Source organism: Panicum virgatum, chromosome 4N (genome assembly GCF_016808335.1).
Source record: "Panicum virgatum strain AP13 chromosome 4N, P.virgatum_v5, whole genome shotgun sequence".
Taxonomy (NCBI): Eukaryota; Viridiplantae; Streptophyta; class Magnoliopsida; order Poales; family Poaceae; genus Panicum; species Panicum virgatum.
In genome coordinates, this window is record NC_053148.1 from 32104348 (window position 1) to 32127475 (window position 23128).

The 23128-nt window shown below is 51.1% G+C and overlaps 2 protein-coding genes across 3 annotated transcripts; one reads left to right on the forward strand and one right to left on the reverse strand.

Annotated features, from left to right (window-relative positions):
* Positions 1-206: 206 nt before the first annotated feature.
* Positions 207-2077, forward strand: LOC120670613 (putative F-box protein At3g21120). Its single transcript, XM_039950759.1, has one exon. The coding sequence runs from the start codon at positions 254-256 to the stop codon at positions 1448-1450; it is 1197 nt and encodes a 398-aa protein (XP_039806693.1). The 5' UTR covers positions 207-253; the 3' UTR covers positions 1451-2077.
* A 12704-nt stretch (positions 2078-14781) lies between these two features.
* Positions 14782-18423, reverse strand: LOC120670276 (cell wall protein IFF6-like). 2 transcript variants are annotated; one of them, XM_039950363.1, is made up of 2 exons: positions 18209-18423; positions 14782-16490 (listed from the first exon to the last, which is right to left on the reverse strand). In XM_039950363.1, the coding sequence occupies exon 2, from the start codon at positions 16480-16482 to the stop codon at positions 15142-15144; it is 1341 nt and encodes a 446-aa protein (XP_039806297.1). In that variant the 5' UTR covers positions 16483-16490; positions 18209-18423; the 3' UTR covers positions 14782-15141. The 2 variants fall into 2 exon arrangements, with proteins under 2 accessions (XP_039806297.1, XP_039806296.1); XM_039950362.1 differs by having other exon boundaries at positions 14782-16493; positions 18209-18421.
* Between the last annotated feature and the right edge of the window lie 4705 nt (positions 18424-23128).

Below are 23128 nucleotides of genomic sequence, written 5' to 3' on the forward strand. Positions count from 1 at the left end.
AATTATTTAACTTTATGAAAGACGAGATTTGCATTCGTTCCTGGACGAAGCTAATATTCATTAAATTGATACATGCCGCTTTTCTCCAATCCGTCATGGGCCGAATCCTCCCGTTCCCTACTACTACCTAACTTAATTTAGCTTTTTAGTGGGTATAAATGTAAAGTTTGGAATATTCTAGTTGAGAAAATCTATAATTTTTTACCTTTCCCCAATATCCCTATTCCCAGATCCAATCGCGACTACTACTACCATGGCAGAAGCGGCCGGCGGCGGCGGCGGCGGCGCCCTGCTCCCCGAGGATCTCGTTATCTCGGAGATCCTCACGCGTCTGCCGGTGAAGCCCCTCCTCCGGTGCCGCGCCGTCTGCCGCTCCTGGCGCCGCCGACTCACCTCCGATGCCAAATTCCTCCTCGCCCACCACCGTCGCCAGCCATCGCTCCCGCTCCTCACCACCTTGGGCAGGGACAGGCATGAGAAAAGGATCGACGCCCTGGACCACCGCACCGGCGAGCGGCATCCCGTCGGGCGGATCGCTGCCTCCGAGGACGACCTCCACGTGCTCGCTTCCTGCGACGGCCTCATCATCCTCCATGCCTACGGCGGCCTCGAGATCTGCAACCCGGCGACCCGCCAGCGCGCGCCCCTCAAGCTGCTCCACGGCGCCGACTACATCGCGGCGCTTTACCCTCACCGCCCATCCGGGTCGCACCGAGTGCTGTGCTGCTTCGAGAGAGGCGAGGACGGCCACGCGGTGTACCACGTGCACATCGTCGGGTCCGGCGAGCTCAGGTGTGTTGGAGAGCCTCCCGGGCCGTGGGCGTCCGGGGATCTGGCGGTGGCGGTGTCGACGATGCGGTTCGTTCACCCGCCCGTCCTGGCAGACGGCAGGATCTACTGGCCTCCGTTGATGCTGTCCGGCGGCAACGGCGAGGGGAAGGAAAACAACATGCTGGTGTTCGACACCATGTCCGAGTCCTTCCAGCATTTGCTGTCGCCCGGCGATGGCCCCTCTCTTCAGCTGTTTGAGATGAACAATGGCGCTCTTGGATTGTACCACTGCCGCGGCAAATCGACTGATCTTTGGGTGCTAAAGGATCACCAGAGCTGGTCCTGGTCGTTGAACAGCCGGATCAAATTGGACGTGCCGGTTTTCTCTCTGCTGCCGGTACTGGGCCCAGAAGGAGATGTGCTCGTCCTTTCTAACAGAGGGGAATCAGGCATGCTCGGGCGATATCTGCATCACATTTCTGGTGCCAATGGCAGTTTGTTGGCACGGTATGAATGGAGTGGTTATCTGAGGCTTACCAAGCATAGGTTGAAAGAGAGCCTTGTCCGCCATGACTTCTTCTTGATGCAAGGTAATGCTGGTGGTATGGATGAAAAACCATTGTTCGATGGCTTGTCAACTGTGGTGACGCTTCGTGATGATAATTCTGAGTCCCATTGAGGAACAACGGTATTAGTCTGTCCTGGCAAGCTGTTTCATCTCAGCTGGATGGAGTCACTCCTGATGATTCTGAACCGTCTAGTAAAAAGAGCGATGCAGATTAGTAATAACCTGAAACTATACCTTGAGTCTGGTATTTATTTCTCTTTTCACATGAGTCATGAACACACACTTTATTTTGGTTATGTCGTCTCTTTTTAACCTTGTGTCTTTTATTTGTAATAATTTGTGACCATCTCTGGTAATCAAGTCATGCTGCATAGAGATTTCAGTAAGCTGATATGTCTGCCTCGCGGTGTAAGCACACAATTTTAATTTTGTATTTCTTAGCTGTGCAAAGTCTGGGTAGGGTGCGAAGTATCCAATAAGCAGCAACAGTACGATGAGTAACCTGCAACCATTGTGTCAAGTTTTTGGTGCTTTTCCCGTCTTCACTCGAGTCACGAACATATATATGATCGGCAGGCAGAATAAAGTACTCTGGTAATCAATTGATGCTGCACAGAGATTTAGATAAGCAACTCCCAGTGTGAACTTCTCTACTAGTCTGCTTTGATTTTTCATTAGGCCTTTTCCCTATTTGTACTCGTTGTGTTTAGCACACAATTCCAATCTGTATGTTTTCCATCTGTGCTGCTCCTGGCATACCCCATTTGCTGTTCTTGCCTTTCTTTCTTTTAGTAGTAAGATTTTTTAAATATAAACCTCATATTAAACTTTAAAAGCTTTGAGCTACTGAATTGTGTTGCGAGTAAAATTAGTGCCTGCGTGCAAATTTTAGCATATGAGTAAGGTCCTGTTTGATCCATAGGACTAACAACAAGATGACCAATTGTGTCTCTAAGGCTTTTTCCGCAGTCACATCGAATATTCAGACACATACATGAAACATTAAATGTAATTGAAAAAAATGACTAATTACATAGTTCAACTGTAAATGACGAGACGAATCTTTTAAACCTAATTAGTACATAATTTGATATTAATTGCTAAATAACAACAAAAGTGTTACGGTACCAAATTTCAAAAAATTTCGTAAACACACCCTAAGATCCTAACATGCAGACTTAAATGTTAGTCCACCAGTCATGCACTAGTTGTTAGTCCATTACTCCATGTTAGTCCTAGACTCCTAGTCCATCCAAACAGGCCATAAATAACCTGCCGGACTAGAATTACCATGAGGTCTAACACTGTGCATTTCACTCAACTGTCTCATTGTCAATGGTAGTAGCATGTTTGCTTCAAGGGATTAGGAATCAATATTTCTATTTCGCCTTATTTGTTGCCTCTGTATAAACCATGGTTTTGTTTCTATTTTTGGCATATTGTCTTTATCGATACGAAAAATATACTATATATGGAGTGTAGATCAGTAGATGCATCTTATAGACATATGGAGAAATGTCTAGTCTTAGTATCGTATCTTTTTTGAAACGACCTTAGTATCATATCTGATATACACTAAATATCATTCTATCAATTTAGAAATGTGCTCTTAGAAGTTGTGTTCCAGTATTTTAGAATTAGTGTAGCAAAAAGTAGGCTTCAACAGATGTGTTCTATCTGACTTTGTAAATTAGGAAGCTGGCTATCCCTTGATTTTTAGTGGCGTAGGCACTCGTTATCTGACTTTGTAAAATAGCAAGGCCGCTGTGGACCTCTTCTTTCTTTAGGAGTTTTCTATTTTATAAAATGGCTAAACAATGGAATTTGGCTACTAATTTTAACGAAGTTGTTGGAGTTGCTCTTAGAACTGTGTTATGGTGATTTCCATTATAAAGAAAAAGATGTGCTTTCTAAGTTACTGATGATAATTTTTGTATATCTATCTATCTTAGAGCATCTCCCTGTTCTGCTCCAGCAGCCTGCAGCCAGCCAGTAGTATTTTCCTCTCACACCACTCCAGCAGCAGCCACCAGCCAGCCAACAATGTTTTCCTCTCACGCCACTCCAACAGCAGCCTCCAGCACCAGTACAGCGAACAGAGCCTTAGAGAGTCATTTGAGTGAAAATCGTTTTTTATCTTTGTATTTTCCAACAGCTCTTCTATATCTTATTTGTAGTTTAGAGAGCCATCCTTACTCTCCATCTTTAGCTAACATGAAATTCGGAACAGAAGATATCTATCTTTGAATATTCATTTGAAGAGCCTGTTAGAGGCTAATTTTTCATCAAAATCTCTATTCCTATAAATTAGAGAAAATATAAAGAGTCTCTTGGAGATTTGGAGATGCTCTTAGAGCATCTCCAAAAGTTTCCTATTCCTCTTTCCCATCTTAGTTTTTTTTGAAAAAAAAAAGAAAAAAATCATTTCCAATAGTACCCTATCCTACTTCCCTATCCCCTAATAATTGGCATATTGTCTACCTTTGTGCGTAAAAATGCGCACAGCTCTGTGGCTCCCGATCGGTTCCCCGCGCGCGATTTTTCTTCGGCGCCGCCGTCTTTTCTGCCGCGCGTTGACCTTCGGCACCATCGTCCTCGATGAAACAGGCCGCCGCCGTACATCATCCCATCCTTCTTTGGGCTTGTTTAGATGAAACGCAAAAAAAATTTGTAATGGAATCTTGCTAATTTGAAGTACTAAATGAAGTCTATTTATAAAACTTTTTGCACAGATGGGTTGTAAATCGCGAGACGAATCTAATAATGCTAATTAATTTATGATTAATTCATAATTAGCGGATGGCTACTGTAGTATCACTGTTGCATCACTGTTGCAAATCATAGATTAATTAGCCTCATTATATTCGTCTCGTGATTTACAGCACATCCATGCAAAAAGTTTTCTAAATAGATTTTATTTAGTACTTCATGCATGTGTCGAAATATTTGATGTTTTTTTTTGGAGTTTGGTTTTGATCTGGCCTTTGATTGTTTTTTGCATGCCGCCGCGTCCCGTGTCGCTGTTGGCTCCCTGTGCCGCAGTCGCGTCGCCCGCCGTGGCCTGCGCCTGGCCGGCCTGCTCTGCCCTGCTCCTGCCGCCATGCACATCTGCCGCGCCATGTGAATCAAGCTGTTCGGCCAGCCTGCTCTGCCCTGCTTTGCCGCCATGCAGTCTGGGAATCAAGCACGGTATCTAGAGTATCTCAACCACACAAATTCGATCAACCATGGTGAATCCACTACATATTGTATCTAGAGTATGTCAACCATGATCTTTATCCCGAGAGAACAGAAAACTAGAACTAGAACCCATACGTTTGGTTTGCATTATATTATGACCTGTGAATGTAACACTGAGTGGAAATTAATATGGGCTCATGAAAAATAGAATAAAAATAGGAAATTATTGGAGATGAACATTTTTTTACCTCCTCATACTTATTTAGAGATTTGGCAAACAACAAGTTTAGGGAAGAAAATTTAAAGAATTCTTGGAGATGCTTTAGAGCATCTTCAACAGCTTACCAATAACTCATCCCCAATAGGATGGTATTGGTGCCCACTAATACTGGTTTTTAGATTTATTGGGAGGATCCATCCAAATTCCAAACACTATCCCAATTCCATCCACGGCCGGTGATGGATGCTTTGCTCCGGCGGGTGGTGGGGGGGGGGACGAATCGATCGGTCGCGGGGGTCACCGTGGGGCCGTGGCGCAGGCGGCGGCGACCGCGCACCCAGGGGCCTCCCCCAACCCCAACGCCCAACGCGCGGACGCGGCCGCGCACCCACGCCACCTCCCGTTCACCGCCGCATCAACACGTGACGGCGACGGGCCCGCGGCGCGATGTGTATGGGGGTTCCGGGGGGTTGGAGACGGCGACTCACGGCATCACCAAGTCAGCCAACATGCTGGACTCTCCTGAGCCAACCTCACCGCCACAACCTCCACCACCTTCCTGGCCATCCGGCAATCCGCTGACGGCCAACTCCTCACCACCACCACATCATTCAACCACTACCAAACCTGCATCTCCTATCTCTGCCGGAGGGGAGGCGCTAGACCTGCATTAGAGCAGGTACAATAAGGGTCGAATAGTCCAACACGTCAGCCTTATCTCCGAGCTGGATGAGAGAGAATTCTCAGCTTGGCGCTGAACTTGGCGACTAGCTGAACACAGTTTCCAAGAACTTCAAATTTATTTGCTGGACCAGCCGAATGAGAGAGAAAGGAAGACAGTAGGGAAATGGTGAATGACAAATGGGTCCAACATAATAAAATAATATGTATTGAAACAGGTGAAGAGATAAGTTATTGTATGAGTTAGACTCCAATGAGAGAGAAAGTGCTTGTCGCAACTATTAAACGTGCTCTTACTGCCCCACCCCTGAAGCGCCTAGCTCGAGTGGGGGGACGAGGCCAGTTACTTCCGGCGGCGTTCCTGGTGAGCTTTCAAGGCGTCCTGATGAAGTGCAGAAGGATGGACGGCAGCTCCGTTCTGTCGTGGTCAAGCCAACAACACATCGGGTCTCCTACAAGGATGCTGTTGTAGGGCCAGGACCTTTCGGCCGCGATTCAATGCTGCTGAGGAAGCTAGAGGAGGTTGGAGTACGGAGAGGACAAAGGTGCGTCGAGGTCAGGCTCCGGTATGGGATCGCCTGCGGCCCTCACGCAAGAGCATTCATGACCGCATTAGCGGGAAGGTGAGCATTCATGACCGTCTGGGCACCCGGGTTCCTACCTCGGGCAGCCTTACCCAGCTTCTAAGGGTGCGAGCTGAAAACCGGTGCTTCAACTGGTTTGCCCGCGACCACCGCATTGCTCACTGCCGAGGCCCACCACGCTGTGTTTTGTGCTACAAGTCGGGCCACAAAGCACGCTACTGCAAGAACTCATCTGCGGCGAGCGTGCGGGAGTTCAAGGCTTCTTCTGCGTCCGTGGGTGGAAGGGAGGAGGCAAGAAGCGAGGAAGGAGGGGAGGTGAGAAGGAAGATGGACTTCACCTCGGGGGAGCCGGGGTTACGCCCATCGCGGGTGACTGTCTGTGCTGCGCGCACAGTGGTCATTGGGGAGGCGGAGCGCGATATTCAGCTGCATTCGCTCATCGGCGTGCAGCTGGATGCTACGCGGCGCATGTCCTGTGAGCAAGTCCGCCGGGATGTGTTCCGGCAGCTCAACATCCCGGGCTATGCGGTGGAGGTCACCATGCTGAAGGCCGCCACCTTCCTCCTGCGCTTCGCGCAGCCGGCCATGCGCGACACTGCACTGGGGCGCCGCCAGTTGACTGCTGGAGGCACTCGTCTGCACGTCATGCCGTGGACGCGGCAGTTCGGGGCGGAGGCGACGAGCAATCTGCCTTACCGGGTACGTGTTTGCATTGAGGGCATTCCGGCCCACGCTACTAATCTTGAGACTGTTAGCAAGCTGTTCTCGGCCAAAACGGTGATAGATAGGATTGACACGGAGAAGTTGAAAGAGGAGGAGAGAACATGTGTCTGTGTTTGGATCACTACGAACGATCCTGCAAGTGTAGCGATTGAAGGAACTCTCAGGCTTGAAGAACCGGTGGAGTTCACGGAGGATCAACACAATGAGTTCTTCACGAGGCTTGGCAACATGGAGGTTCCTGAGGTGCGTCCAGGGGCGGCCACTTTGCTGGACTACGAAGTGATACTACATGTAGATCAGGTGCTTGACTTCACAACACCACCGAACAGCCCTTCCTGGCAGAGTTACAACAGCGGAGCCAGTGGAATTCCTGGGGACTCCTTGGTTGAGGAATGGCCGGTCAAGCATACTTTCATATGGCAGCTAGGGGTTCCTGACAGAGGGAGGTCGCCGCCGCGTGTGTCGGTGTATGAGAGGCTGGGGGCCAGCCGCCGAGACAGATCACCGGACAGGGGAGCTGGGGGAGGTAGGATGCAGTTTCCTCCTCCACCTCATACTGCTTTTGCTGGCGCTGGGGGGAGCAGCCATGCTGGAGGTCACAGCAATCATGGTGGTGTGTTCAGGGGCCATGGCACCGGGGGTCACTTCCGTGGCCGTTCAGCACAGATCGCCGGAAAGGGGGACGAGGACCTTGCCGGAGGGGAGGGGGAGAAGAAGGTGGTAATCTTACCGGACCTGCTTGCGACCTGGGTTCAATGTCAGACAAGCGTCAATAGTCCAGTGTCCTGGGGATGGAAAGGGGCAGTGTCGCATACGAGGATGCAGCTCTTCTTTGCCGTTCTCGTGAAAGTTTGGGCACGGATGCGGAGACCTGGGACCCGATGGCAGATGAGGCCAATAGCCAGAGCAATTGGGTAGCTGCTGGAAGCACACTGGTCTTACAGAACACGGTGCAGGTGGTAGAGCACGCGGGACAGGATACTGAGCCGGACCTGGGAGCGCTTGCAGATGGGGTTGGGGGCTTGGGGCGACGGACATCTTTCTGGAAGGAGACCCGATGCTAGAAGAAGTCAATGGTCTTCTGTGCGCAGCTGATGCCTGCCCCGAGGTGTCTGTGGGAACTGATCACTCTGTTGCATCGTTTGAACAGAGAGGCATTAGCCTCACTCTGAATCAGAAGATTGATGGGCCGGCTGGGATAGTTGTCAATGGCGTTTTTTTTTATTTTTGAAAATTGTTTTTTACATAAATATATTTTTAGTTTCATAATTTACAATTTTATACCCCTACCGCCCGGCTGTGGGGCGGCAGGCCCCCTGCCGCTCTCTGCCAGGCGGTAGAGACCTATATGTAAATAAAATTTAGTTTTTCTTACATGAAGACCCCTGACGGGAGGCGGCCGCCTGGCTGCCGGGCGGCGGGCACCGGCCGTCCGGTGGCGGGGCGGAAGGCTGCTGCTGCGCTCTGCTCCATCTACTTGCATTCAATGCGCGTGCCGTGTCGCGATCCGTCGTACAAGGAATCACTGGTCCAGCGCGGGGGGCCCGGCCGTCCTGTGTCGTCTCTTGTGAAACGGTGTCGGTGTGGCGGTGTGCAAGGCACGTCCCAGATCCGATCAGGGCGATCAGCCGCCCAGGGTCCCTCCCCGCGGATCCCCGTCGATCGACGCGGCCACCGTACGCATCGCACTGTCACGCGGCAAAGAGAGGGTAAGCTAAGCACACCTTCTTGGTGTACTACAATTTTTTTTAATATATATAACAAACACTTTTCGCGTGCTAAATTGCTTCCAGTTTTATAACATTTTGGAACTATTCGTGATGTAGCCACATCATAACTGCTGCTGATCCTTTTTAGCGGCCCTCTATGTCTCGTTTAGGCCTGCTTTTTTCACGTGGATGAAACTATCATGAAAAATCATGTGCACTCCCTGGCGGGATCGCGACATAGCGACACGGCACACGCATTGAATACAAGCAGATGGAGCAGTGTACTATCTGCCGATCCGCGCACATGTAGCAGCAGGGCGGGCCTGCCTGCCGCCCCGCCACCGGGCGGCCGGCCTGCCTACCGCCCGGCTGCCAGGCGGCCGCCTTCCGTCGGGGGTCTTCATGTAAGAAAAGCTAAATTTTATTTACACATAGGTCCCTACTGCCCGATAGAGGGGCAGCAGGCCCCTTGCCGCCCCGCAGCCAGGCGGTATAGGTATAAAACTGTAAATTATGAAACTAAAAATATATTTCTGTAAAAAATGATTTTCAAAAATATAAAAATAAAAGAACTCGTTGTCAATGAGAAGTTTGTTGGGCCGTCTGGGATAAATGTCACTGGGCCGGCTGGGACCACTGAAAGTTCAAATGCTGAGTTCGCGCGCCCTGCTACACAGGGGGAACTGGCCCCTCAGGACGCGGCGTCAAAGCTCCTCTACACGAAGGCGATCCCCACAGCTCTCCTAGTCACGCCAGTGAAGAAGGCAGGTGATTCCATGGTCGAGATTGGCAGTCAGACCAAGAGGAAAAGTACTAGACTTGCAAGTAAACCGAGATCAGGATTAACCATGGAGCAGCAGGCTCCCCTACTATTGAAGAAGTGTGGCGCTGCTGATGACGCTGCTGGGCCAGCTCATGTGGCACAGACGACCCTCGCAACCAAGTTTGTGGCGCCAATTGTGAAGGATACAGTCTCCAACTATAGAGACTTGTTTGGCTTGCCGGAAGGGGATGGGGCGGACAAGTTCGCCGCCATCACTATTGATGCTGAAGCTTAGGCGGGGCACTCCCTCGTGGGGTGTGTGTGCGTGTGTGTGTGTGGATGTGCGGGTGTGGGTTCATGGCTGACCTTCTCAGCTTTGTAGCGTGTGGGCGTTTCTTTTTTCCTTTTTCCAAGTGTTTCTCTGGGTTTCGATGCTCACTTGCATCTAGGTGTTTTGTGAGTGCCTGCTGTGTTGGGTCTGTGTTTCTTAGGTATTGTAACTGGGATCTCTGCTCCTACCGCCGAATTGAGTTTTCTTGTTCTCATCATGAGTGAACAGAAATGTGTGGTGTTGAATTGGAATGTTCGGGGCTTGAATAATAAGGCCCGAAGGAAGGTTGTCAAAGATTTGGTTAGTGAGAACAGGTGCACTATTGCAGCTCTGCAAGAGACAAAGATGGAGGTGCTTACAGCTGGAACTGTCACTGAAACCTTGGGGGTCAAATTCAGCAAACATTTTGCATATTTACCAGCTCAAGGTACCCGGGGTCGAGCACTTGTGGCAGTTGACGAGGACTACTACAACATCACCCAGTCAGCTTTCAGAGCACACACTGTCACGGTCAAGGTGGAGTCCAAGCAATGTAATTCAGATTGGTGGTTTACCGTGGTATATGGACCACAAGGTGACAGAGAAAAGATAGAATTTTTGTAAGAATTGAGAGACACCAAGGCAATGGTGGGAGACAAATGGCTGCTGCTGGGGGACTTCAATCTCATACTGCAAGCTTCAGACAAGAGCAATACAAACCTCAATCGTCGGCTTATGGGGGAATTCAGGAGCACAATCAACTACCTTGAATTGAAAGAACTGAGCCTGCGGGGAAGAAGGTTCACTTGGTCCAATGATACTACCCAAACCAAAATTGATCGGGTTTTCTGTACAGCTGAATGGGATCTTTTGCTGCCTGACTCTCTGCTAACTGCTTTTCCTCTCGGGTGTCGGACCACAGCCCATTACTGCTGGTTGGTTCATCTACAAGGAGCACATACAAGGGATTCCGTTTTGAGCACTTTTGGCCGAAGCTGCCAGGATTTCAGGAGACTGTGCAACAGGCCTGGCATGAGCCACTGCAAGTTTTCAATCCTTTCCTTCGTTTGCATATTAAACTAACTCGAACAGCAAAGGCATTGAGGCAGTGGGCAAGGGGATTGATAGGAAACAACAGGTTGCTGCTGTGTGCGGCTGGCTAGCTGATTGGAATTCTGGATGTTGTGCAAGAGCATCGATAACTTACTGATGATGAGATCAGGTTTAAGAGGGATTTAAAAGTCCGCTTTTTGGGTTTACCTGCAGTGGAAAAACTACGTGCACAACAAAAATCTAGGCTTACACACATCAGGGCAAATGAGTCCAGCAGCAAGTTATTTTTTCTGTATGCGAATGGTCGACGGAGGAAGAACTTCATCAGGCACTTAGTAACTGAAGATGGGATCAAACACACACATCAATAAAAGGCATATGCTGTTTTTCAGCACTTCAATTGCAGAATAGGGGAGTGCCAGAATAGGGAACCCACGGTCGATTGGGATGCCATCAACTTATTACCACAGAATCTGCACCATCTTGAAGATGATTTCACAGACCAAGAACTAAAGGCAATCATTCAAGATACTGCATCAGACAAGGCTCCGGGACCGGATGGATTCATTGGTGCCTTCTATAAGGCCAGCTGGGGGATCATCAAAGAAGACATTTTGGCGGCAGTTAACTACTTCTTTAACAGACATGACCAGCATTTCAACCTCCTCAACAATGTCCACATTGTACTATTGCCAAAGAAAGAAGATGATAGCCAAGTGGGAGATTTTAGGCCGATTAGCCTGGCACACAGTGTTTCAAAGTTGATCTCCGAACTGTTGTCAACCAGACTCTCAGCCGATCTAGATAAATTGGTTTCAAGAGCGCAGAGTGCTTTCATCAAGAAGCGAAGTATACAAGACAATTTCCTTTATACACAAAATCTGGTTCGAGAACTACACAGAGCAAAGAGGCCTTCCTTATTCCTCAAGTTGGATATTGCCAAAGCATTTGATACCGTCAGATGGGATTATCTCCAAGAAGTAATGCAACGGATGGGATTTGGTCCAAAATGGAGAGCGTGGGTAACAACACTGCTTGCAACGGCAACTTCTTCAGTGCTACTGAATGGACAAAGAGGGAAATGGTTCAAGCATAGGACAGGACTGCGGCAAGGGGATCCTTTATCCCCCATGCTGTTCATCTTAGCCATGGAACCACTACAACTAATGCTCAACACGGCAACACAACAAGGACTGCTGTCACCAATTGCTAACAGAAATGCAAAGTTGAGAGTAAGCATGTATGCCGATGACGCAGCTATCTTTGTTAATCCAATCAGGGAAGAGGTGCAGATAGTTGACAATATCTTGAGGGCTTTTGGTACTGCATCAGGATTGATAACCAATACAGCTAAAAGTGCAGTTTACCCCGTTTGCTGCGATGGACTTGATTTGGAACACATAATGGAAGCTTTTAGATGTCCAGTCAGGAAATTCCCTTGCACATATCTTGGTCTACCACTACATGTCAGGCAGCTTAAAAGAGTGGATGTGCAACCTTTGATCGATAAAGTTGGAGAAAAACTGACAGCTTGGAAAGGACGACTACTAAATAAAGCCAGCCGATTGAAATTAGTAAATTCAGTGCTATCATCCGTTCCAACTTACTACTTGACAGTTTTCAAGCTGCAAAAATGGGCAATCAAGAAAATTGACAAATTGCGAAGGAATTTCTTATGGAAAGGAATGCCAGTAGCCAATGGTGGACATTGCCTGGTAAAATGGAGTAAAGCCATGAGACCAAAGAGCTTTGGAGGCTTGGGCATACTGGATTTGGACTTATTCAGCCGAGCACTAAGACTCAGGTGGCTGTGGTTTCAGTGGACTTCACCTGATCGACCTTGGGTAGGGACTGAACCACCGGTCAATGCTGTGGATAGGCAGTTGTTCAGGGTAAGCACAACAGTGACGCTGGGGGATGGGACAACGGCAAGCTTCTGGCAATGTTCTTGGTTAAATGGCCACGCCCCAATGGACCTTCTCCCTTACCTCTTTCGACTTGCTTGGAGGAAGAACAAGATTGTCAAAGAAGAACTGGTTCAACATAATTGGACCCGGGGACTGTGGAGGATGCAATCAGTGGAGGAAATGGCAGATTTTGTTCTTTTATGGGACTCGGTGCAGGGATTGCAGCTCTCAAACACACCTGACAGCATTGCCTGGAAATGGACGGCTGATGGCGTCTACACGGCAAAATCAGCGTACGAAGCGCAGTTTCTGGGATCCTACAGCCCCTTCAGAGGCGAGTTCATTTGGCAGGCGGAAGCTGAAGGCAAGCACAGGTTCTTTGCATGGCTGTTGGTGCAGAGCAAAATCTTAACAGCCGACCAACTTCAGGCCAGACATTGGCCCTGCAACCCGATTTTCCCACTTTGCAACATAGAACAGGAAACGGCTTCTCATCTGTTGTTGCACTGCCCCTTTGCTGGCCAAGTATGGGAAAAAATGGAACAGTGGACACAGGCGCTGGTTGACAGACCAACTCAAGGTATGCAAGTCATGGATTGGTGGGAAAAAGAACTAGTGCACCTGCCGAAGAAAACAAGGAAAGTTAAAGCAGCGTTCATGATATACACTACCTGGAACATATGGAAAGAGAGGAATCGTCGCGTCTTTGAGCAGAAAGTTGGGTCGCCAGTAGAAGTTTTACATGCTATCAAGATGGAGATCAACGAACGAAGAATGGCCTGTGGCAAGCCGGAGTTACCATTCATGTTAGATGATTAAGTACATGTCTAAGTACCTAAGTTCTGAGTACGAGTTTTATCTAATTTATGTAATATCGCACCTGTAATGACTCTAAACCAGGGTTCACATTACCGCTACAGTGATTCCGGGATTCGTTTTTGACCAAAAAATTTGACTTTTAGATTTTTGAATTTGGAATCCGGGAAGCCAAAAACCCGGACCGGGAAATGCGTCCCGGACAGTTCCGGGAACGGGAAATTTTCCCGGAAACCGGACTTCCCGTCTGGGATTGTGAACCCTGCTCTAAAATGCTTCTTCTACCTTAAATGACATAGCAGAGCTCCTGCAATTTATTCAAAAAAAAGATTTATTGGGAGAGATGCTCCAACAGATCACTAACAATCTCCCCAAATATATCTGACCACAAAAGCCTTGATACCGCCTCCACTCTTCTCGCCACTCACTTGTATTATACTGATTTGGTGGAAAATCTGTTTTTAGAAAAAAAAACTAATATATAACTTGTAGTTAAGTCTTGTATAATAATTAAAGTGCAAACTTTGTAGATCATAATGCAACTTTGATTAGTGAAGATAGGTGTTGCTTGCTAGTGTGTTTAAAGGCTCAAAAAGTGAATTAGATGATCTGAATTCAGCATTTGCAATGACAAGTCTACGAACTGTTTGACATTGCCATTTTGGCGATCGATTTCTGTTAAAAAAATGCTAGATAAGGTGTGATGTTTCTTCTCTAGGGTTTAGTCTAAACATAGCTTTAGCCTTGTTTGTGTCTGTGTTGGTCACTGTTTGAATACTGCAAAGCTGCTAAAACGTGTTTTTCCTCGGTCTGGGCACGCTCTGGTCCAGTGTTGACAGTGCCATGTTGGCATCCTTGTTTCTGTCGCTCTTGTCACTCTGTAGCCGTGACTTCTGTTGAGCTGGGAAGATGTTAGTACCAACTTGTGGACGGTGGCGTTGGATTAGTCTCAACCGAGCCTATATGTGTTTTGGGCACACATTAAAACTCATGCATGCTCTCCGTGTCCCGGTTTTGGCCAGTGCGCGCGGTCACCGCGCATGGCCATCGGTTGCCGAGAGCCAACCTCGCGTCTGCCACCACGCTGCTGCCCTGCCCCTGGCGTCACCCTGCCACGCTCATGCTGGGCCCGCCTGCCGCCCTGATGCCGGCGGCTGCCGTGGCCTCGGCCTCCCTGCTCGCGGCTGTGCCACGCCTGGCAGGGCTGCTGCCGTGCCGGCTGCCCGCGTTCCGATTCCGTGCCTTGGACGCCGTCGCTTCGCCGTGCTGGGAGCGCCGAGCGCCTCCGTGGTCATCATCGCGCTGCTGCCGCGTGCGTGCGTGGCCGCTGCTGCTCCTGCTGTTGCCGCGTCGGGCTGAGCGGCTGCCTGCGTAAGGCCGTTGCCTGCTGCGCCGCTGCGTAGTGCACACGACCAGGTAAGCATAGAATGGATGATCACCATTCCCGCACGATAATAACGTAGTCATCCACTCACGATAATAATTTAGCATACAGGTTTAATCAATCTTAATCCAGCTCATTACCAGCAGTAACTAAACCACGTTTCACCCCCCAGTTACATTCACAATTTCATAAGACTTGTCATAATAGTCATAATATCGAACGATGAACAGAGTACCACATAGAGATCAACAATCGTGCAGCCAAAGGACGCACCTGAGTACAATCTGATAAGAAATAAGCAACAGCGTTGCGGACAAACAATCACGCAATCTGCACTCCATTGCCACAAGTGTACTTCTGCAGTATCAACTAAAATCACGATAAGCCACAATCTGAACAGTTTTTCTATGTGCACTAGCTCCTCTTCATTCTCCAGGAACAAATCTGTATACTCCGTGCCCGAATGGCACTCTCACTGGCTTTCAGTTTTACCGGTTTGTTCAGGGCCACTGCCATTTGAGTCACTGGATCCGGCGCCACCATCACCACCTTGAGATTCGTTGTGCTTGTCGTTGGTAGATGTTCTGGTTTCAATCTTGGGATCGAACTGTCCACCATTGTTAGACATTTCAGTAGCTCCATCGCTTTTGTTAGACGTCTCTTCTGAGGAAGCATTCATTCCTTCAACAGAAGAACCTCCTTGGGAGTTCTCTGCTTCAGTATTTGTGGCCTGGTCAGTTACAGCACTGTTGTCCAAAGAATTCAACACCTCATTTGCTGTACCTGTTTCTGCACCCTTCTCATCATCATCAGGTGCTGTCCTGGTGTTTTCTTCTGCAGAGACGTTATCAGATGAATTGCCCTTATCATCACCAGATCCAGTCCCAGATGACGTTGCACTTTCATCTTCTAACCCAGTCTCAATATGGACAGCCTCACCAGTGCCATGCTCAGAAGAACCAGAAGTAGTGGAAGCTGCATCACCTTTGTTTTCATTATCATCATTTTGTGATTTCTCTGTATGAACCGATGGTATATTCCCTGTTTCATCAGGAAGACTACCAGTATTGTGGTCATCACTTGTTTCAGTCTTGGCATCATCAGGAAGGGATTCAGAGCCATTTTGAGTACCCACTGCCTCCTTTTTCTCACCCTCTTCCACATCAGATCCATTGCCGTTTGCACTGGTAGATTCATCACCTTGCACTAGTTCATCATGAGATGTGCCACTTGTCTCACCACTGCTTTCCTCTTGCGCTTTATTGTTTTGGGACATATCATCTCCAGTTGAATGGAGTTCAGTTTTACCTTCGGCGTCAGAGTTGGATTCAGTATCATGCTTGTTTTCTTCTACATGACCAGTGGTTTCATCTTCACTGTTATTACTATGAGCTTCTGTATTATCGTCTGCACTATTGATTTGTCCTTTTTCAGCTTCTGACAACTCAGTGTTTCTCTTGTCATCTTCATGCAAGTCAGTACTGTCTTTATCAAAAACAGTTTCTCCACCCTTCTCACTATGATCAAAAGTATCCGAATGATGATCTACAGCACCTTCCTCTGGTTTACCAACCACTTCCACATTGCTATTGCTGTAACTACCTGCCTTTTCTTTCCTCCCCTGGAACATGCTTCTATCATTATGGGCAGGCTGGTCCTCAGCATCATCCAAGTATTCATTTTTCTTATCATAGGAATGCTTCACCTGATACAGAAGCCAAAAAATAACACCTACAAGTAAGGTAGCTTGGAGTAGTGTTTTGATTCTTGATCCCCTGTTCCTTTGGTTCCGGCTGTTTGAATGATGAAGCATGTTTACACCTACTATAAAATGCATAGTGAACGTTAGTCGTTAGGTAACCAGTTAGTTCCAGTCAGAACAAGACACAAAATAACATGATAATCAGGTCTCAACAACACAATAATAACAGTAGGTTCAATAATTTTATTCCATAAACTCTACCAGAAGTACTTTCATGCATTTGCCAGAGAAGTAGGAAAGTAGGCACATATATTAAAGTTACTTTGAGCGCAGGCGTGCAGTGATGCAAATTAACAATAGGACATCTTTGTTAAAAGGGACAATCCTCTATAGCTAGAGAACTTGGACAGAGATCACAATCTCCCACATTTTTTACGAAAACTCTAAGATCTGTTATCTAACCCCACTCATTCATGGCAGCATCTGGGAAGTGCTTCCTAAAATTGACTAAATAAGTTGCTTAAAAAATAATCTGCACCAGGGGTGGCAAACAATTTACAAGTCAGAAATTGCTTTTGTATCCATATGCTAAGGAAGTAGAGAACATACTGCTTTAATATTAGGCAACATAATTGGAAAGATTAGCAGCTTGGGAAGATATCAGATATTCCTTTTAAAAAAGATATTAAAATTCAAGGAAACAAATAGGGCTTCAAAAGGAAAGACGCTGTCCTAGTGAAAGGATACCCAACTCCAAATACAATCACTGAGCTTAATAAGAGGAAGCAAATGATTTGCATATTTACTTACGTGCTAATGTGTGCCCTGAACAAGAGAAATTCGGGAACATAAGATCAGGAGATAGTGATATGATGCACATAAATGAAAGAAGCAAAGGCCATAAGCCCATAACTGAAAACAGTACCAATGCCAATTCCATGCGCTGCACGCACGCAGGGTATTAAATGCAGTTATAGTTCCCCTTTCTTCAAGCAACAAGCACACATGGTAGCAATTTCTGCCCACAGCTCCTGCCTGGGGTCATACCAAGTGCGCCGGCTTTCAGGATCAGTGTGTGTTGAACAGAATTCAGAAATAAGCTGGGAAACAGAATACAAAGCGAATCGTGTACTACTATCAGGTTCTAATGTTTAACACCCGAAACATTCTTGCCAGACCACTGCATATGACGAAAAAACAGGATCCATCCATACGCTGGTACCATGCCAACTCCGTGCCTGCACTGGCTAGTACTAGTACAGCATGCAGATCGCAGAGTTTCCGAAGGGGTTGAACAGACAATCAGTAGACGCATGGGTTTCAGCGAGAATGGCAGTAGAAATGTCACTTTCGCGCTCCGTTTATGGCTGGATTCGCAGCCTGTAGCGCGCCGGGTCGCCCCCGCCCAAACGTGCTGCTCCGTGAGCCCCGGGAACAGGAACCCACACTTACCGATCCATTTGTGCGGAAGCAAATCCAGCGCATGCGCTCACTCGGAGAGAGGAGAAGAAACATCTCCTCGACTCCATCTAAGCATACACTGATATGATACACCAAGCCGCGCAGCAGTGGCACCCGGCGCCCGCGACCCTCCCGCGGACCGGAGAGCGGGCGAAGAGGGCAAGGGGGGAGCGGCAGATCAAACGCGGCGCGCAATGGGCTTGGCACGCGGAGGCAGCGAGCGCCGTGGTAACCGCGAGTCTACCTACGCACAAGCATCCGCGCGCGCGCTTAGTGAGAGTGGAGGAGACCCAGGCGCATTATAGAGGGGGTACGGCGCCGGAGCAGAGGCGCGGGGGGAGGCCGGCGGGGGAGGAGGAGGAGGGGACGGCCGTACCTGGTGCGGGGGCTTCCGGGCGGGTAGTTGGAGCGGAGCCGCCAATGGCGCCGACCCTTCCGGGTCCGGCGGAGGACACGATGCGGCGCGCGCGGTGCGGGAGGCGGGGGAGAGCAGCAGGCGGAGGGAGCACGAGCGGAGTGACCGGGGAGGACCGCTGCGCTGCGCTGCGTTGATGGATGACGACGGATGGCGATGGTGGCTGGCTTCGTGGGTGGGTGGGTAGATCTGGGACGTGATCACGTGATCGTCGTGGGGGCGAGGCGCCGAGGCCGGTGGTGGTGTTTTTTTTTTTAATTTTGTTCGCTCTACTTTTCCCCGTGGCGGCGCCGGTGTCACTGGGGTTTTTGTTGCGGTTGTGGCCTGTGGGTTGGTTCTTGCTCTGCCGCTCGTGATTCGTTCCGGGAGGGAGCTGGAGGCGGCGTGGTTGCGCCTTTGATTCTCGGCTCGTGGTGGCTTCGTGCGGCCGTTCATCATCACTCCGTTCGCTTCGCTTCTTTCGACTTCCAAAACCAGCCGGCCGGCCCGCGTGCGCGACAGCCGCATGTCGCGGCGTCGTACGGCGGAGATTCCGTCGGGGTGGGTCTTCGATTACTGTAGGTAGGTGTGTGCGTCGGAGATCCAGGAGGCAGCCAGCGCTCCGAGAAGGACGGTGGGCGCAGCGTGCGGCGCGGGCACACGCAACTGTGGTCGCCGTACGTGCCCTCCTCTCCCGAAGCCACGCATTCTGCACGGGCGCATCTGCTTTGGGCGTGATGGTATATATTTAATTTTGAATTTTTTAATAATACAGATTCAATTTTTCTTTCTGATAACCAGGCTCCCGCTAGCCTAGTCGAGCTCATGCAAGATAGATTTGTTTGGATGGTACCACATGTATATCCTGACTAGACTGATCTGGTGTTTGGTTGCTCGACTTGCAATGGCGGGGCCACCACTAGGGCGAGCCAGGGCGGCCGTCCTAGGTCCCTCTAGGTGAACTCTGGAGTATATAGGTTAACAGCAAAGATATGTAGTGGAAAAGAAGAAGAAGATAGTGATGAAAAAAAATAGATCTGAGGAACATAGGAAGAACAAAGAAGAAGAGGGAATTAGCTTCCGAATGACAAGTTATTTGAGAAAGGAGTAAGAGTTTATACAAGTTGTTCGATACCCTTTCTCCTCGCACGCACTCAGTATTTAACCAACGACTCTCTTGTGTTTACATGAGCTGAGTTCAATACGGGCACGCAGACACATGTAGCGAACTCATTCGCTGCCACTAAAATGGACACTAGACTTTCTGGTGCGACAGCCCATAGTAGTAGATGCTTCCTCTAGTTTGTGGATGCAGTGCTGACAATATCTCCCGTTCTCAACTCTAGCAGGGGTTCATGATGGCGCGGTGGCGCCCCCCAAATGCGAGAACGAGAGGCGTGAGACTCAGATTAGGCCATTGGGGCATTGGGCGAGAGGATTTTATGGCTTCGTGGGCTGTCCGGTCAAAGTGGGCTGCACCCTCTTAAGCGGTTCAGTCTAGCGCCTGTCGTGGTACGGCAAACCACAGCCGGGTGGCGGAATGCACCCGCCTCAGCCCAGAGGGTGAGTACTCAGGGATTAGCTAGCGACTAGTTCGACCTTGCTCAAGAACACGATGAACACATCCGGGTTAGAGTGGTTCGGGCCGCCGGAGCGAAATACCCTACGTCCACTGTGTGTTGTATTGCTCAAGACAGAAGAGTCGGAGCTGAGTCCAGCGTGTGTCTGTGGTGTACAGCGAGCGCTACCCTTTTATATCTCAAGGGAGGCGCATATATGGCCGTTGGGTCCCTGACAGGTGGGCCCAACCGATGTAGTAACAGTAACATACTGTTCATATATTATGGCGTTGCAGGCGAAGGAGATCATACTCCTGGGTTTCCTTGCCTGCTCCATGGATCCCCCGTTCTGCATGTCCAGGTGCTGTCTTGTCGGAGCGGCGCCAGGCGTAGCTAGCGGCGTCGCCTGCCACGTAGCTGAACGGGCCGCGTAGCTTGCGGCGTAGCCGGCATGATGGAAAAGTGTCGTGCCGTCTTATCCAATTAATGCGGCAGAGGGGCTCTGCGCGGGTGCGGCACAGACGGCTGCACTGTGTATCTTGGTAATACGCGGTCCACAGTGAGGCCTGACAAAGGCTGCCGCGCGTGTCGCGGCGGCAGAGCACGCCTGAACCACCCGCATTGAATGCGGTGGGTGGGCGAGTCTTCCAGCGGAAGACTCGCGCTCGAGCTTGTACCCGCGCCTGCGGGACACGTGGCGGCTCCGGACCCCCCGGGTGGTATGTTGGTTCTACTGCGTGGGAGGTCCGGACAGACGTGGGAGGTCTCGGACCCCTATGGGGGGTCCGAGGCCTCGGCTGTCAGCTCGGAGCTTCCCTTCCTCAGGGACACGTGGCGTCTCCGGACCCGTCCCCAGGCGGGGAGCGGGTCCGGGGCCGTAGGCCCGGTGAGGTAAGGGCCTGACTCGTGGGACCCGGCTGCTCCGCCCCTTATGGCGTTAGTCGCGGATGACCATGTGGGTCCCCTATTGCTGCAGTAGGAGTGGGTATCCCTCCTACAGGGTACCGACAGTGGCCCCCGGGCCCAGCTCGGGAGAGGTGATGAACCCGCAGGTGGGGCCACTACTGCGATTTGTCTTTGCATAACTTGAAGCCTCTTACTGCAGGAGTCTTGTCCGGCTTTGACCGTCCATCGGGTTTTTTGTTGCCTCATCACATCGCAACGACTTACTGACTCGTGGTCCCCACGCACAGTGGTACACCTAGTCACGCGTGCGACGCTCGGCATTGTTGCGGCTGGAGTAAACGGGATATTTACCACCAGCGCAGTTCCCGAAGAGCCCGGTCACGCCAGCGCTTAATGCGCGCACGTCAGCCCGGCTTTCGCCTTGCTTCGCGCGCGGACGACGGTTCAGATCCCGCCTTTTCCCACCTTTGTGGTTACCCGCCTTCCCTGACAGGTGGGCCTGGGCCTCCTTGACATGGATTGGGCGGTTAACACCAGGTGCGGGCGTCGCTTGAGTTCCAGCGACGGTTCCGGGGCGCGCCGGTTGAGTCAGACTTTATAATGGGGCGAACCGCATACCGCGGTTACTTTCCCGCATTCGCCTTCTTCCTCCCATCCTTTGCGCCCCTTTGCCTTCGAGCTTTCTCACCCCCTGCTCCCCCGTGTAGATTGCTTCTCACCTCCACAGTGTGATGGCGTCCCTCGGCCACCCCCGTTGATTCCAGACCGAGGAGGAGCTGAGCACGGTGCGCCGTTTGCTAGGGTGGAGCCCACAGGAGACTCGCTGGGGAATCCGAGCAGGCTTGGTTCCCCTCGGCAACCTCCGCGCCGGGGAATTTGTGCTATTTACCTCTCACATTTCCACCGGCGTGGGCTGCCGATCTCTTCGTTCCTGCTGTTGCTGCTGGAAGACTTCGGCCTCCAACTTCAGCACCTTACGCCCCACTCCCTCCTCCTGACTTCCATCTTCGTCCATCTATGCGAGATGTTCGTGGGAGTGCGGCCCTGCGTCATCCTCTTCCGCTACTTCTTCATAATGGTGAAGTCCGGGAGGGCAAAGGATGAGGTGGGGGCGTATTATTTCCAGACAAGGAGCGACCTACCGATGCCTTACATTCCCATCCTTACTGGCGGGAAGTGGGAGGAGTGGCGCAAGGATTGGGTGATCTCCACCGCTGAGGCCAACGAGCGCCTCGCCTTGCCGACCGAGGGACCTGCCACCGACCGAGCGTCCTGGAGGGCCAAGCCGTCCCTGCAGCCGGAGTTCGACTCCGTGCTGGGCAAGATCAGGTCGCTGGCGGAGAGCGGCCTCACCTCGCTGCACGTGGTCGGAGATTTCCTGAAGCGCCGGATCGCCCCCCTGAAGCAGCGGCCGCGCCCTGCTTGGAGCTTCACCAGCCTCAACGACTGCAGCAGGACCCACCGCAGAGAGGGGAGTGACCTGACCCAGGAAGCCTTGGAGGTCCTGGTGCGGGCGGTGACGGGGGATGCCTTCGTCCCGGAGCACCTGATCCTTCCCCAGGGTGTCGTCCCCCTCTGCGAGGACTCACGCCTGAGGGCCGCGGTGCTGGCCACCCTGCCAACTCTCGACGATGGAGAGCTGGCCACACGCCAGACCGGAGGCGACCCGAACCGTGGGATCCGGATCCCTGGTGCGTCCGGGGATCAAGCCGCGGACGCTGGAGACCCATCGCCTCAGGGTTAGTGTTATTCTGGCCACACCCCTTATTCTCGGTGCTCCGCTTTGTGCTGAAGGCTCCTTCTCTTTGTTGCCAGGGCTCCACGCCCAAGCAGTTCTTTCACCGCCGCTGGTCCACCAGCGGGGGTCCAGGCGTCAGTGGCCTCGGCAACGACGGTGGGTGCGACGACAGGTACGGAGAGCGCAGGTGCGGCGGCTTCCGCAAGCCCAGTGGTGCCCAACACGACGGCGGCTGGTGCGCCGACGTCAGGCGCTGCTGCACCCGACGCGGCGGCGGCTGAGGCGCCGGTGTCGGGCGCAGCCGTACCCGATGTGGCGGTAGCTCAGCGGCGAAGGCGCTAGTGTCGGGCGCAGCCACACCCGAGGTGGCGGCGGCGGAGGCGCCGGTGTCGGGCGCAGCCGCACCCGAGGCGGCAGCGGCGGAGGCGCCGGTGTCGGGCGCAGCCGCACCCGATGTGGCGGCGGCGGATGCACTAGTGCCGGATGCGGCCACGTCTGACGCGGTGGCAGTGGGTGCGTCAGCACCCGACGCGGTGGCCCTCGAGACCCCAGCTACGTCGACAATCGCGTCGACACTGGATTCGGCGGCGGCGAGCGCGACGGCGACAAGTGCTGCGGCGGCGAGCACAACGGCAACCGAGGTCCCGATGCCTGCGCCAGAAGTCCCTACCTCCAGCTCCGATCCTATAGCAGAGGAGG

What these genes read in the sequence shown, in the direction of transcription:
- LOC120670276 (XM_039950363.1), bottom strand. Translation starts at nt 16,482, where the DNA reads ATGCTTCATCATTCAAACAGCCGGAACCAAAGGAACAGGGGATCAAGA.
- LOC120670613 (XM_039950759.1), top strand. Translation starts at nt 254, where the DNA reads ATGGCAGAAGCGGCCGGCGGCGGCGGCGGCGGCGCCCTGCTCCCCGAG.